At 40.2% G+C, this 16,742-nt stretch overlaps 1 protein-coding gene across 10 annotated transcripts in view; it reads left to right on the forward strand.

Annotated features, from left to right (window-relative positions):
• Positions 1-16,742, forward strand: part of atp11c (ATPase phospholipid transporting 11C) — a 140,211-nt gene that overhangs the window by 83,059 nt on the left and 40,410 nt on the right. For all 10 annotated transcript variants that reach the window (XR_004563607.1, XR_004563609.1, XM_034181660.1 and 7 more), the window contains exons 4-5: positions 11,084-11,164; positions 12,257-12,364. Coding sequence is in view for 8 of the 10 variants with exons in the window: in XM_034181660.1 (XP_034037551.1) it covers positions 11,084-11,164; positions 12,257-12,364 (189 nt within the window). In the remaining 2 variants the exon portion in view is untranslated. The remainder of the gene's footprint in view (positions 1-11,083; positions 11,165-12,256; positions 12,365-16,742) is intronic.

Consider the following 16,742-nt stretch of genomic DNA (forward strand, 5'->3'; position numbering starts at 1 on the left):
TTGCGTCATTCACCTGTGAGCACGCCTTGTGGGAGGAGTGGTCCAGCCCCCTCGGCGGATTTTCATTGTGAGGGAAATGTCTGAACGGCTGGAGCAGCGGTGCATCAAATTTATCCAGAAACTGTGAGAGACAGCCAGGTGGACACCATTTGGAAAATTCAGATGGCTTTCAGGGACGATTTTATGGGGATCACACAGATTAAGGAGCATTACAACCGGATTAAAGATGGCTCACAGCGACTGAGGGTGCACCGCGTTCCGAGCGGCCATGGACAGGCTGAAACGACCAGATCATTTCCAAGCTGAATGCTGTTGATCCGGAACGTCGTCTGACTACCAGAGAAATGGCAGAAAAGGTGGACATCAGCACTTTCCCGGCACATTCCACTGTTAAAGGAGATTTTGTCATGAAAACAGGAGTGGAGGAATTCGCCACGGAGCCGCTAATGGCGCAGAACGAAAGCACCTCCGTGTTGGTCTCACAGGACATGTTGTAACATGCTCAGCTCTTCGACAATTTCTCGGATACTCACTCGGCTGAAAAGCCACCCAAAGCCATCTGAATCTTCCGAATGGTGGAAGACCTGAGCATGTCCCGTGAAACTTCCAACACGGAGGTGCCTTTTGTTCTGCGCCATTAGCGGCTCTGTCCTGACTCGCGAATTCCACTGCACGTCTTTCATTACAAATTCTTGCATTCTCCTGTAACAGTGTAATGTGCCGAAAAAGTGCTATGTCCACCTCTCTTGCTGTTTCTCTGGTAGTCAGACAACGTCCCGGATCAACACAGCCTTCACTTTGGAAATGATCTGGTCGTTTCAGCCTGTCGATGGCCGCTCGAAGCGCGACGCGCCCTCAGCCGCTGTTGGCCATCTTTAATCCGGTTGTAATGCTCCTTAATCTGTGTGATCCCCATAAGATTTTCACCGAAAGCCATCTGAATTTTCCGAATGGTTTCCACCTGGCTGTCTCTCACAGTTTCTGAAAAAATGTTGATGGAGCAAAGCGGCAGTCGCTCCGTCATTTTCCTGGCAATAAAAATCCGCCGAGGGGGGTGGACCACTCCTCCCACAAGGCGTGCTCACAGGCGAATGATGCAACCGACAGGCGTGAAAAAACTCTCGCATGCGCACGAAGGTTCAAGCTTGGCTGATGCAATCACACGTGATTCAAATCCATAAGGTTATTGCAAAAAATAAAAAGGTCCGTTACTTTTCTAACAGACATCGCAGTAGAATAAACCAGAAAATATTCACATTTACGAACCTGAAATCAGAGAATTTGGATTAAAAAAAATCTAAACTATTACTGTATTTAATTTAATAGTTGATTAGTAATCTATTAATCATTGCAGCTCTACAGTTCTCCTGACAGATTTTTGCACTGATTTTTTTTCTGAAGGTTGTGCCCTGAAGCGATTTGTCGCTCCTCTGCTGTATTGCTGCATTTAGGATATTTGTGCCCTTGTCTCTATTCCTCATTCTATTCTGTTTACCAAAGATGTTACACCTCTGAGATGCATAGTGCATTTAAAGAGCAGCTTCCTAATTGTTTCACAACCATTCATGCTTTTGCTTAGTCATGCTTTTGCTTACTTCATATGGCGCAGGAAGGCTTGGTCAGTTTTTATTTATTTATGCATTTATTTATTCTTGTGTTTTGTACAATCCCTCTGAACATCAGATCGTATGCCAAATTATAATAATCTGCAATATGAAATCATCAGCTCTCACACCTCTAGTTGCAGATGTGTGATATGAACATGGATGGATGCTGAATTTGTCTTGTCACCATTGTGCCTGAACCTTTCTTGCACAGATGGGCCTAATCAGTCATCTTTGCACACACCTTTCCACTGATGTTTCTAGATGAAGATGGTCATCTTCCCACAGGAAGGATGAACAACATGGATACTGAATATACTCGTATATTTGATTGTGTGTCTCTGAGGGTGCAAAGAATTTTTTTCTCTGAGCGCAGGTCTGGAAAATATTGAAAACTGCCTTAAAAGACAATTCTCCTCTGCCTTGTGCTAATGTCTGGCACCTTGTAATGCTCTGGTCTGAATACCAACAAGCCAGAAGTGTCATGTCTGAGCGTACTGTAATATGCGCTGTGGTTCAGGGGCCGACCAGCCTGCATTCTGCAGGATTGGAAGTGTCAGGTTAAATCCATCTTAAAGTGGTTTATGGGGCTCACAAATGTGCAAGTTTGTCAGGCCAAGTGGTGAAATATTACTTCTGATTACGTGGTCATTGGTTTTACAGCAATTCTCATTATAGGCCTTCATAAATAAACCGTGAAGTACCATGGTACAGTGTACTACAAAAATGTGTAAAAACAAGCCCTATATTGATCCTAGCCCTGCATTACCCAGCCTGATTCGAACAAGTGCAGGGTCTTGGCAACATATAAACTACAGTAACAAGTTTCAGCACAATCTATGCCCCTCACAACACGGTTGTTTAGTGGTTAGCACTGGTGCCTCAGAGCAAGCAGGTTGTGGGATCGCTTCCCGCCCTTTGTGTGGAGTTTGAATGTTCTCCCCGTGTCTGTGTAGGTTTCCTCCAGGCACTCCAGTTTCCTCCCACAATCAAAAGTATGTTTATTTAGGGTCTGCTCCTTTCTCTGCCCCTGACCAAGGCAGTATCTCTACATCTGGAGTTGGTGCCCGGGCACTGGACTGTGGCTGCCCACTGATCCTAGTGATTGGATTGTGTCTAAAGCCCCTTTCACATCAGCCCAAACGTGGAGTTGCATTGTGTTGTATTTAGAGTACACTGTAAATGTGCGCATACTCAGCATTTTTCCTGTGTAATCGTGTGTTGTTGCATTCGTAGATTTGCTTGCAGCTGCGTATTTTTGCTTTTAATGTATGCGTACTGTCACGTGTAGCCCTTGCCGGTGTGTAAAACCAATTCAACTCCTTTTCAGTTCACTCCTACTGGTTATGCAGAACACATTGCTGTGCTTGGAAAACACTGCTGTCTCGTCACGGCTTATAACATCAGATCACAAAGTTCAGAGTCTGTTGTGTGTTCCCCACACCTAAAAGGAAAATATTGCCATTTAAACTCTCATACTTAAACATTACGCTTCTTGTTTGACCATGAGAGAGAGAGACCTGCTGTTTGTGTTCTTTGGATTTCGAAATAAATCCATTTCATGAGTTGAAAGAATATTTTCTGATGTGAATTTTAAACGGATGGATCCCTGCCTGCTCATGCACACACGCTGCGGGCTGTGTGGATCATTTTATCACAGACTCGCGTGCACGTTGGATCACACACGCTGCGGGCTGCGTGGATCAAACCTGTTCACACATGAATCTGAAACCTTTTTACACTTGATGCTCAAAGTCACGCTTATGTAAACTGCCCCCTGGTTTGCACACACCGAGGCGCACTTCGCTCTGAGAGATCACTGCAGATGACGCAAAATATTATTATATCGTCTTGGCCCTCAGGAGCTTCACGACAACAAGGCAAAGCCCCCCCCCCCCCCCCCCCCCCACCCGCTGTGAAGATATACGCAGCCATCATGGATCACCTCCTCAAAACGTTTGAGCTGTCAGACGCTGAAAGGTCTAGCAGGCTCTTTTCTCTGCACAAACTGGAGGACAGTAAGCCCTCAGAGCTCATGGACAGAATGCTGCAGCTCCTGGAAGGACACCAGCCAGACTTTTTTGTGAACCAACTCCCTCAGGTACATTCAGCGCTGGCCAATACCACGATCACGGACTGCCATGCGCTGGCAGAGGACGCTGACAAATTCTTCCTGGCCGGCCAGCACCATGGCATGACAGCAGCTGCACTCGCCCCATCACACGCAGCGGCAGAAGCCCCACACCACACACCAGCACTGCCCGTGGAGGAGCTGCGTGTCTCCCTCCACAGCAGCGCTCACAAACTGGCTTCCATTTCTGCCACACAACATTTGGAGCCACCGACTCAGTTTCTACAGTGCACACTTGTGTAGATTTGGATGCAGTAGCTCAGTGTAGCGCAGACTTGCATGCAAAAGCGCAGACTTGCTTAAAACGAAATGCTTTCTGTGTCCACTGCTCTATGCAGAAAAAACATGTTTAATTTCGTCCACCTTGCTTAACCATCCGCTTCCTGCTGCGTTGGGAAGCAAAACCTTGGCGCTGAGCTGTCTAGAGCTGCATAACTCGGTGTAGTAGGTACGCCACAATGAGCAACTCTACGTTTGCGCTGGTGTGAAAGGGGCTTAACTGTAATTAGGATGGGTTAAATGCAGAGGGCAAAAAAGGGATCTATTCTATTCTATTGGTTTTACCACAGACACAAGGTTTCAAAGACTTGGCCCCCTGGTGGCCATATTTACCTTGGGCCTTGGATGACCTTGGGCGTGAAGTTTCATCTAAAATCACCTTGACTAATAAACAATGTGATCATAGTTTCATTTGTATTTTACTTGACCTATGCAAGTTAAAATATGGCAGCAAGAAGCCATTTGTCTAGTTTTTTTTTTTCACCATTTCCCCTTGTACAGCAACCATTGCCGGGGCTTGAGTATGAAAATCGGCACTCGTACACTATCAAATGGGTGTGTGTGTGTGTGTGTGTCCTGCAGACAGCTGGCCTTTTACAACTTTATTGTTGCAGGAAGAAAGGAAATTGTGGAATGGTTTCTTGTTTCTGCTTCACAGTAAAAATACTGTGGTCAAAGCTGTGGCACGTCTTTAGTGTGAAGGGTGACTATCTATGTCACTTGGTGAATGTTAAACTAATGGGGGTTAACATTAGTTTGATAAAAAAGTATCATGAAGTTTTGCTATGAAGAAACAGCCACTCTACAAAATACATATATGTGGCAAAGAACATTAAGTAATTGCAACTCTAAATGAGGACTCTGGAGGATCACTTTTCAGATGCTGGAGTACATTCACTGATTTTAAACAGGAAAAGTGACTCCGGATTGAAATGAACCTACACGTGTCCATTATTTGGACAAGCAGATTTTTAGCAGATAATGAAACAGAGTAATGTCTTTTCCTCTCTATGTCCTCTGTATGGACTGAACTGCAGTTGCTTGATCACAGGTATGTAAAGTCTTTACTAGTGGTGCACTTGATGGTGCCACACTGCTCCGACCTGGTTAAAGGTTGAAGTACCATGTGATTATGGCATACCTTGTACAACCCCTGGCAATAATTATGGAATCACCGGCCTTGGAGGATGTTCATTCAGTTGTTTAATTTTGTTGAAAAAAAGCAGATCACAGACATGACACAAAACTAAAGTCATTTCAAATGGCAACTTTCTGGCTTTAAGAAACACTATAAGAAAAAAAGAAAAAAAAATTGTGGCAGTCAGTAACGATTACTTTTTTAGACCAAGCAGAGGGAAAAAAATATAGACTCACTCAATTCTGAGGAATAAATTATGGAATCACCCTGTAAATTTTCATCCCCAAAACTAACACCTGCATCAAATCAGATCTGCTCGTTAGTCTGCATCTAAAAGGAGTGATCACACCTTGGAGAGCTGTTGCACCAAGTGGACTGACATGAATCATGGTTCCAACACGAGAGATGTCATTTGAAACAAAGGAGAGGATTATCAAACTCTTAAAAGAGGGTAAATCATCACGCAATGTTGCAAAAGATGTTGGTTGTTCAGTCAGCTGTGTCTAAACTCTGGACCAAATACAAACATGGGAAGGTTGTTAAAGGCAAACATACTGGTAGACCAAGAAAGACATCAAAGCGTCAAGACAGAAAACTTAAAGCAGTATGTCTCAAAAATCGAAAATGCACAACAAAACAAATGAGGAACGAATGGGAGGAAACTGGAGTCAATGTCTGTGACCGAACTGTAAGAAACCGCCTAAAGGAAATGGGATTTACATACAGAAAAGCTAAACGAAAGCCATCATTAACACCTAAACAGAAAAAAACAAGGTTACAATGGGCTAAGGAAAAGCAGTCGTGGACTGTGGATGACTGGATGAAAGTCATATTCAGTGATGAATCTCGAATCTGCATTGGGCAAGGTGATGATGCTGGAACTTTTGTTTGGTGCCGTTCCAATGAGATTTATAAAGATGACTGCCTGAAGAGAACATGTAAATTTCCACAGTCATTGATGATATGGGGCTGCATGTCAGGTAAAGGCACCGGGGAGATGGCTGTCATTACATCATCAATAAATGCACAGGTTTGCGTTGATATTTTGGACACTTTTCTTATCCCATCAATTGAAAGGATGTTTGGGGATGATGAAATCATTTTTCAAGGTAATAATGCATCTTGCCATAGAGCAAAAACTGTGAAAACATTCCTTGCAAAAAGACACATAGGGTCAATGTCATGGCCTGCAAATAGTCCGGATCTTAATCCAATTGAAAATCTTTGTTGGAAGTTGAAGAAAATGGTCCATGACAAGGCTCCAACCTGCAAAGCTGATCTGGCAACAGCAATCAGAAAGTTGGAGCCAGATTGATGAAGAGTACTGTTTGTCACTCATTAAATCCATGCCTCAGAGACTGTAAGCTGTTATAAAAGCCAGAGGTGGTGCAACAAAATACTAGTGATGTGTTGGAGCGTTCTTTTGTTTTTCATGATTCCATAATTTTTTCCTCAGAATTGAGTGATTCCATATTTTTTTCCCTCTGCTTGGTCTAAAAAAAAAAGTAACCATTACTGACTGCCACAATTTTTTTTCCTGATTTCTTATAGTGTTTCTTAAAGCCAGAAAGTTGCTGCTTTTTTTCTACAAAATTAAACAACTGAATGAACATCCTCCGAGGCCGGTGATTCCATAATTTTTGCCAGGGGTTGTAGTAAAATAAAACTTCTTTAATGCTTTAAAGGTAATCTGTAATCTTGTCTGAAACCTTTCAGATTATGTCGTAGAACATGACTCAATGTTGTTTTTATAGGCTTCATTGGGAAATGGTCATGCAAGGGTTTGGGAGCATGTGCTTGTGCCACACAACATATACATCCATCAAACTACTACTACTCTGCCCTGTTCTGCACAGTATTCGCAGTGTCTGTGTGTGGCATCTGTATGATGTCAAGCAACTTAGTGGGTATCCTGTGAATTTCCAGCCCAGTCAACAGAGTCAAATGCTTTGAAAATCAGCCTAGGGTGCAAAGATGCATAACTGGTATTTGTGCTTGCATTCAATGAGTATTCAGAGCTAGAATCCAGTTGATGGTTGACTTCTTGGGCATAAAGCCAGACCATTCCTGTTAGGAACTGGGACTCAACAATGTTAACAATAATCATGGCATGCACCTTTCTCAGCGCATGGAACAAATAATATCTCAGTGATACCCCAGTCGTTGTTGTACTCTAAAATAACCCTTTCTAGAGTAGGATCACAAGTTCAGCACTGACACTAGCCGATTTGAGAAAAGTGGATACTGTATTTCTTTGATTAATAGACATATGGTTTATTTTTTCAAATCGTGCTCAGACACTGCATCTAAATGAGGCAGGCTCTTATTCAAGGCCAGTGATTATTAACAAAATGCTGCTTGCTGTCTGCACTGTAATATGGTGTTAAGTTTCACACATATCCCTCAGTGTGAAGAACCAAAGACAACTGCTTTAGAATAGGGATGCACCGATCCACATTTTTTCACTTCCGATCTGATCCCGAAACATGAATTTGTATATCTGCCAATATGATTTTATTCCTATACCAGAGCTCTGTTTCCTTTAATATTATTGTCATTGTTATTTTCATATGAGGATACAGTGGGGAAAATAAGTATTTGACCCCTTGTCAGTTTTGCAGGTTTTCCCACCTACAAAGAATGGAGAGGTCTGTAATTTTTATCATAGGTATACTTCAACTGTGAGAGACAGAATTAAAAAAAAATCCAGTAAATCACATTGTATGATTTTTAAATAATTAATTTGCATTTTATTGCATAAAATAAGAATTTGACCCCCTAGTAAAACAGAGCTTAACAACTGGTACAGAAACATTTGTCTGCCATTACAGAGGTCAGACATTTCCTGTAGTTCTTGACCAGGTTTTCACACACTGCAACAGGGATTTTGGTCCACTCCTCCATACAGATATTCTCCAAATCTTTCAGGTTTGGTGTTTCAGCTCTCTCCAAAGATTTTCTATTGGGTTCAGGTCTGGAGACTCACCAGGCCACTCCAGGACCTTGAAATGCTTCTTACATGTCCCCTCCTTAGTTGCCCTGGCTGTGTTTTTGGGGTCATTGTCATGCTGGAAGACCCAGTCACGACCCATCTTCAGTGCTCTTACTGAGGGAAGGAGGTTGTTTACCAAAATCTTGCAATACATGACCCCATCCATCCTCCCTTCAGTACGGTGCAGTCACCCTGTCCCCTTTGCAGAAGAGCACCCCTAGAGTATGATGTTTCCACCCCCATGCTTCACGGTTTGGATGGTTTTCTTGGGGTTGTTCTCATCCTCTAAACATGGTAAGTGGAGTTGATTCCAAAAAGCTCTATTCTGGTCTCATCTGACCACGGGCCTGGACATGTGCTGGCTTGAGCAGGGGGACCTTGCTGCCCTGCAGGATTTTAAACCATGACAGCATCATGTTACTAATGTAATCTTTGTGACTGTGGTCCCATCTCTCTTCAGGTCATTGACCAGGTCCTCCCGTGTAGTTCTGAGCTTTCTCAGAATCATCCTTAACCCACAAAGTGAGATCTTGCATGGAATCCCAGACCGAGGGAGATTGACAGTCATCTTGTGTTTCTTCCACTTTCTAATAAATAATCATAACAGTTGTTGTCTTCTACCAAGCTGTTTGCCTGTTGTCCTGTAGTCCATCCCAGCCTTGTGCAGGTCTACAGTTTTGTCCCTGGTGTCCTTAGACAGCTCTTTGATCTTGGCTATGGTGGACAGGTTGGAGTGTGATTGATTGTGTGTGTGAGCAGGTGTCTTTTATACAGGTAACAAATTCAAACAGGTGCAATTAATATAGGTAAAGTGTGCAGAATAACAGGCCTACTTAAAGAAAAATTAACAGGTTTGTGTGAGCCAGAATTCTTGCTGGTTAGTAGGGGGTCAGATACTTATTTTATGCAATAAAAAGCAAATTAATTATTTAAAAATCATGCAATGTGATTTTCTGGATTTTTTTTTTTTTTTTTAGATTCTGTCTCTCACAGTTGAAGTATACCTACGATAAAAATGACAGACCTCTCCATTCTTTGTAGGTGGGAAAACCTGCAAAACTGACAAGGGGTCAAATACTTATTTTCCCCACTGTATTTTGTATCTTTAGTTATACAGCTTCATGATGAAGTGGTATAGAGAAGGATTTTCTTAAAAAGGAGACCTCAAAGTTCAGCGACAATTTGCCAGAAAGCACATCTAAGATGCAAGCCTAGATTTGATGTTTTAGTGAAAGAAATAAGTACATTTATTTGTTGTTGGGTCAGTGGCTAAAGTTTCATCTCTTAAACACGAGATGGCACACCCTCTCTGACTACTTGAGGCATTTTCAGGATGGTCACAGAGTGCTTTTCCTCATTTCTACCCCCCCCCCCCCCCCAAAAAAAAAAACACACACACACACACACAAAAAAAGTACTTAATTTACTAATTTTTGAAGTCAGTCTGAGTAAATCATTGTACCCTGGCTGATTTTGTCTTTCTGCTCTGGTTAAAAAATCCTTGCATTGTTTAATGTGGCGCTTTCTCAAATGTTTGATTCAGGTCACAACGGGGCATCCGCTTCTCAGTTCAAAGGCTTTGCAAACATTTCATGTTGCTGTCTTGAATTTGCGGTGTTCAGCTGACATGTCGGTGACAGAATTCCTCAATGTTCGCCTGTTAGCTATCTGCTAACTGCGGAAGAGACTCAAACAGAGATGTCTCACATTACAGCACTGCGTCTCAGTGAGAGACACACCTCTGTTTAGAAATTCTCTTCCCCGCACTCTGCAGCAAAGCAACACTTGTGGTCACAGATGTTTCAGAGTTTTCCTATATCGGAAAACTCTGCAGGTTGTATCGGAAATTCCCGATGTGTGAAATATGTTGGTATCGGACGCCGATACCGATATTGGATCTGATCTGCCCCATCTTTACTTTACATCAGAGCCTTCTGCATGGCTGCGAACCCTCTCGAAACGACCAAAACCGCAAGGGCTGTGATTGGTCAGTTGTCGCTTTTACTCCTTCCTCTCCAGTCATATTTTAAAAGTTTTTGAGGTCTGCACGCTGATTACATTTCAATTATATATTCACAACTGAGACAGCAATATAAGATCACGTTGCACATGCTGGACATCATTAGCAAAGGGCATTGGTTGAAACACTGAAATATGAATTTTTGCCTCTTTAGGGATACATACATTTCTAAGTATGTTTTTCATGGATCAAATAGAGGACGTGTATATATGGTTGTGTGTATATTGGCATAAGGTTAGGCTCAAAATTAATATTCCAGTGGGGGATGATTAGTATGAACTCATCTTACTAGATAAGATTGATGTCTGTAAGGGTGGTTGCCATCCAGGACCTGGGAGGGTTCCATGGTGTTAGGACAAAGTGCAGCACCAGAGCATGCTCTGACTGGACTTCACTTACTAGATCTCTTACTCTTAATACTTTATTTAAAAGGCTTTTTTATTATTATTTGCCAATTATCCTTTTTTTTTTTTTTTTTTTTTTTTGCATTTTGCACTGAAATCTATATTAAAACATGTTTGCCCATTTTGTAGAAAGAGAGGAATAAATATGAACACTTTTTCCCCACCTCCCTCTATTCAAGATTTGATGAAAAACATACAGCTGTGAAATTAATTGTTAGCTGATCATATTGTTACAACCCTGCTGAGTACAGATATGGACCACATGCACGCCATCCACTAAATTCCCTCACACTATCTACACACACAGCTTGGTGAAGCGAGTCCAAAAATGTTCTGTGTTGGCTCTTACTTCTTGACACACATCATAGCTGACCTGGAGGTTAATCGCTTGATCTTTTGGCCCCTTGATTAAAACTCCTGTGTAGTAGAACCTCACCCCCTCCCTGTTCAGAACAAAATTTGTCTTGTCCTCTTAGCATTTCTCAGAAGTGATTTTTCTGTTTTTTTTTCCCTAGGTGATAGTGGACACCCCCACCAGCCCAGTCACCAGTGGTCTACCTTTATTTTTTGTGATTACTGTGACAGCTATCAAGCAGGTATGACACTGCACCACATGGATGTTGATATACATTTTTTTGTTTCAATTCTAATGTCCTCATATCCTCATTTTTTCAGTGAGTGTATTATAATCTTCCTCTTATATCACACATAAGTTTACCCTTCCTTCATATAGTAACTCCCTTGCTGTGAATTTTGTGGCTAAAGCTCTCTTTGGTTCTACATTAATGTGCTTCGGTGGTGAATTCTGATTTGGGTGAAAAGGAAATGGGCTCTCTGGGAGTCTGAGCAAATGAAGAGAGAGAGAGAGAGAGCAACTCTGTTACACAGATGCATATCATCAAGGGGAGTGTGTCTTTGTTTTGTACCATGTCCCAGCTTTAGATGTATTGTTTTAGGATTGTACTTTTCGTTAGCCCGCTGACAGGGCTTTGAAATGTACAATAATGGGTGGGCTTCCTTTACAAAATATGTGGGACACATTGATACTGCTACAGTGCTGTTGGCCAGTTTTTGAATTGGGATGCTAAAATGGCCTGACATAGTCATGTTGTGAAGAAGTATACAGTTCTTCCAATTGTACATGGAATGCCTCTCCTTTCCATCTTCCTGGCAACATTTCTCTGGATCTTGCAAGGAGACATTTGCTATCTCTGCCATCACCGTTCCTTGTGAACCTGCTTTCTGGCTCTAGCTGCCTTGGCACACACGTTGGCTTCAGTTCTGCATCACTGCACCATCTTCTTTATCAGTGTTGCTATTTTAAGATATTTTTGAAGTCTACACTACACTTTGTCTCACTGCATGGCATCTCCAGAGCATTTTTAACTTTTTTTTTTTAATTATCTGTAAAATTCTTGCCATTTTATTGTTATAAACTGCTAGTCTGTCATCGTCCTCTTGTACTACAGTAGATACTGTGCCTGATCCCGCTGATGTGCTAATTGCACACACTAAATTACTGTAGAGATCCTCATTTTGCACTCTTGTAAATTGTGAGAACCCAACAGACCTCTCACATGCCATTATTGGGAGTTGCCATGTGTTCCATGTGTACTTGTATATGTGATAAAGGTGCTTTTGTTACATTTGAAAAATAAAGCAATTACAATTTCAATATTTTGCTGCAGGGATATGAGGACTGGCTGAGACATAAAGCTGACAAAGAGGTGAATAAGTACCCAGTGACGGTGCTGGAAGGAGGCCGGAGGATACGTAAAGAGAGTGAGAAGATCAAGGTACGTTTCAGCAGCTTTCTGTGTAGTAAACACCACTTGAATAAATATGTGAATGGAGACATGGCCAAAGAAAATTTGCTGTCTGCGTGACATAGTCTAGACAGAATTCATGAAAAGTGGCTTTATAAAAGGTTAACTGCCATTTTTGAGTAGAAGTATATTCGTATTGTTTTTAACTTGTTCAAATGGTCCAGCTCATGAAAAAATACTAAGCTAACATTTTTATTTTTATCTTCTAAATGGACAAGAAACGTAAACAGTAGATAAACATCAAATGTTAAGTAAAACATTCAACATTTCTATGTATTTTCCTGAATAACATCATGACAAATATATTACTCTTAAAATGTTGAGTAAACACAATGATCATCTTAATTTTTCACTTCTACATGTTCTATACCATTTCATTAAGAAGTTATAACTGATGTTTGTAACTTATTTAACAGTGGTCACGGGAATAAAGCTTATGAGGAACAAACTACTAACTAAACGGTCCATGTATTCTGATGTCCAGGTTATGTTTTTGAAATCGTGACCAACACGTAATTCAATTCTTTTCAATTTGTTTCATTTATATACTGCCAAATCACAACAAAGCTGCCTCAAGGCACTTCATACAAGTAAGGTCTAACCTAACCAACCCCTAGAACATAAATGAACATTAGACCAAAATAAGAATTAAAAACACATATTCAACATCCACATAATAACAACGTGCATGCTTGTTGGTGAGAGAACACATTTTATGAGCTGTCATTCAGACGTCGACCATGTCCTGCTGCTTTTGCACAAATGCAAGACTTATTATTACATTATTAAACAATATTCAAAACTGACACAGCAATATAACATCACATTGTACATGCTAGACATCATTAGCAAAGGCCGTTGGCTGAAATACTGAAATACAACCCCTGGCAAAAATTATGGAATCACCAGCCTCGGAGGATGTTCATTCAGTTGTTTAATTTTGTAGAAAAAAAGCAGATCACAGATATGACACAAAACTAAAGCCATTTCAAATGGCAACTTTCTGGCTTTAAGAAACACTATAAGAAATCAGGAAAAAAAATTGTGGCAGTCAATAACGGTTACTTTTTTAGACCAAGCAGAGGGAAAAAAATATGGAATCACTCAATTCTGAGGAAAAAATTATGGAATCATGAAAAACAAAAGAACGCTCCAACACATCACTAGTATTTTGTTGCACCACCTCTGGCTTTTATAACAGCTTGCAGTCTCTGAGGCATGGACTTAATGAGTGACAAACAGTACTCTTCATCAATCTGGCTCCAACTTTCTCTGATTGCTGTTGCCACATCAGCTTTGCAGGTTGGAGCCTTGTCATGGACCATTTTCTTCAACTTCCACCAAAGATTTTCAATTGGATTAAGATCCAGACTATTTGCAGGCCATGACATTGACCCTATGTGTCTTTTTGCAAGGAATGTTTTCACAGTTTTTGCTTTATGGCAAGATGCATTATCATCTTGAAAAATGATTTCATCATCCCCAAACATCCTTTCAATTGATGGGATAAGAAAAGTGTCCAAAATATCAATGTGAACTTGTGCATTTATTGATGATGTAATGACAGCCATCTCCCCAGTGCCTTTACCTGACATGCAGCCCCATATCATCAATGACTGTGGAAATTTACATGTTCTCTTCAGGCAGTCATCTTTATAAATCTCATTGGAACGGCACCAAACAAAAGTTCCAGCATCATCACCTTGCCCAATGCAGATTTGAGATTCATCACTGAATATGACTTTCATCCAGTCATCCACAGTCTACGATTGCTTTTCCTTAGCCCATTGTAACCTTGTTTTTTTCTGTTTAGGTGTTAATGATGGCTTTCATTTAGCTTTTCTGTATATAAATCCCATTTCCTTTAGGCAGTTTCTTACAGTTCGGTCACAGACGTTGACTCCAGTTTCCTCCCATTCGTTCCTCATTTGTTTTGTTGTGCATTTTCGATTTTTGAGACATATTGCTTTAAGTTTTCTGTCTTGACGCTTTGATGTCTTTCTTGGTCTACCAGTATGTTTGCCTTTAACAACCTTCCCATGTTGTTTGTATTTGGTCCGGAGTTTAGACACAGCTGACTGTGAACAACCAACATCTTTTGCAACATTGCGTGATGATTTACCCTCTTTTAAGAGTTTGATAATCCTCTCCTTTGTTTCAGTTGACATCTCTCGTGTTGGAGCCATGATTCATGTCAGTCCACTTGGTGCAACAGCTCTCCAAGGTGTGATCACTCCTTTTTAGATGCAGACTAACGAGCAGATCTGATTTGATGCAGGTGTTAGTTTTGAGGATGAAAATTTACAGGGTGATTCCATAATTTATTCCTCAGAATTGAGTGAGTCTATATTTTTTTCCCTCTGCTTGGTCTAAAAAAGTAACCGTTACTGACTGCCACAATTTTTTTTTTTCTTGATTTGTTAGTGTTTTTTAAAGCCAGAAAGTTGCCATTTGAAATGACTTTAGTTTTGTGTCATGTCTGTGAAAAGCTTTTTTTCTAAAAAATGTAACAACTGAATGAACATCATCCGAGGCCGGTGATTCCATAATTATTGCCAGGGGTTGTACTATGAAATTTTGCCTATTTAAGGATACATTTCGAAGTACATTTTTCCAAAGAATTTTTTTTTTTTTTATTTGAGCTTGGTATCCATTTTTTCAAGATTCAGGACAGTTTATTCTATCCAAAAAGAGTGGTTACCAGCTTGTATTCAAAAATGCCACTTCCTGAAATAAATAGCAGTACGTGGTGTAGTCTAACATGAACGTGTTTGGAATTCACAAATAGCAGGACATACGGTACTGCATGGTCTGCATGGTCACTACCAGACCAACAAGGTGGTCCTAGTGGAAATCCTGTTTGCAGTAGCAAATCTGTATATTTGTTGCTTCAGTAAAATGTCTATTTCAAAAGGTTAAATGTGTTTGTGGTAACATTTTTGAGTCACATGCCTGTTGCAAGTACAGCTCAGCACATATCTGTTTGTTCAGCTCATTTTTTTAGGTCATTAGACTGACTGAACCAAACTTTAGCATCAAACTCATAAAAATTAATTGTGCGTGACCTTCCACTGGGAAAATGGAATGCAGTTGTGGATATTCCAATTGCAACTTTGACAATTCAGCATCTAGATCCAGCAATGAATGAATGAATGAATTAATGAATGAATTAATGAAATTTATTTCAGCATCAACACAGTACAGACACAACATATCAAAACAAAAACCAAAACCAAAATTTGCACTGTGTGTCTGAAAAGGGGTGGGAAGAAGCAAAGCTTATAAGTTACCCACCCCTATACCAAAAATCCAGTCCAACACATTTTACACTTATACTCAAAAAAAAATAGGACTCATAAATACATATCCATTTTTGCTCACACTCCTATATATACATACATTCCCCACAGATACATACCATACATTAACAAATTTATACATCATATTTATACATTAAATTCAATTTCCTTTTCCAATATATCCAGAAATTAATAGATTTTTATAACGTTTCTTAAAACAAACTAAAGAACTACATAATCTAATTTCAACAGGACATTTATACCAAATCTTCACCCCCTTAACTGAAACACAAAAACCCTTTATATTAGTGCGTACGGGAGGCCTCTTAAATACAGCACATCCTCGTAAACTATATCCAGAATCCCTTATCTTGAACAGGTTCTGGACATAAAGTGGTAAGGCTTGATTATTTGCTTTGTACAAAGTTTGTATTGTGATATAATCCACTAAATCTCTAAATTTCAATAAATTTAAAATCATAAACAAAGAATGCGTTGACTCAAGATAATGTTTGTTACAAATAATTCTAATGGCATGTTTTTGTAAGAGAAATACTTGATTGGTATTTGATTTATAAGTGTTACCCCAAGACTCCACACAATATGTCATATATGATACTACTAAAGAATGATATAAAGTGAGTAATCCTTCCTGTAACAGTGTGTACTTGACCCTGTACATGATGGCGATAGATTTTGACATTTTCAATTTTATATAATTTATATGCGGTTTCCAGCTGAGTTTATTATCAATTATAACACCAAGGAATTTATTCTCAGTCACTGTCTCTATTTCCATATTGTTAATGGTTACATTTTTACATTTAGGTACAAATTTATTTCCAAATATAATACATTTAGTTTTTCCAAGGTGACGTGACAATTTATTAGCGTTAAACCAAGCCTTGAATTTATCCAATTCATTTTCCACCGTATCCAAAAGCTGTTCAAGATTATCACCACTACAAAACACAGTTGTGTCATCTGCAAAAAGGACACACCTCAGTACTCTTGACACCCAACTTATATCATTTATATATAGTATAAAT

This window comes from Thalassophryne amazonica, chromosome 11, assembly GCF_902500255.1.
Source record: "Thalassophryne amazonica chromosome 11, fThaAma1.1, whole genome shotgun sequence".
In the NCBI taxonomy this organism is placed as follows: domain Eukaryota; kingdom Metazoa; phylum Chordata; class Actinopteri; order Batrachoidiformes; family Batrachoididae; genus Thalassophryne; species Thalassophryne amazonica.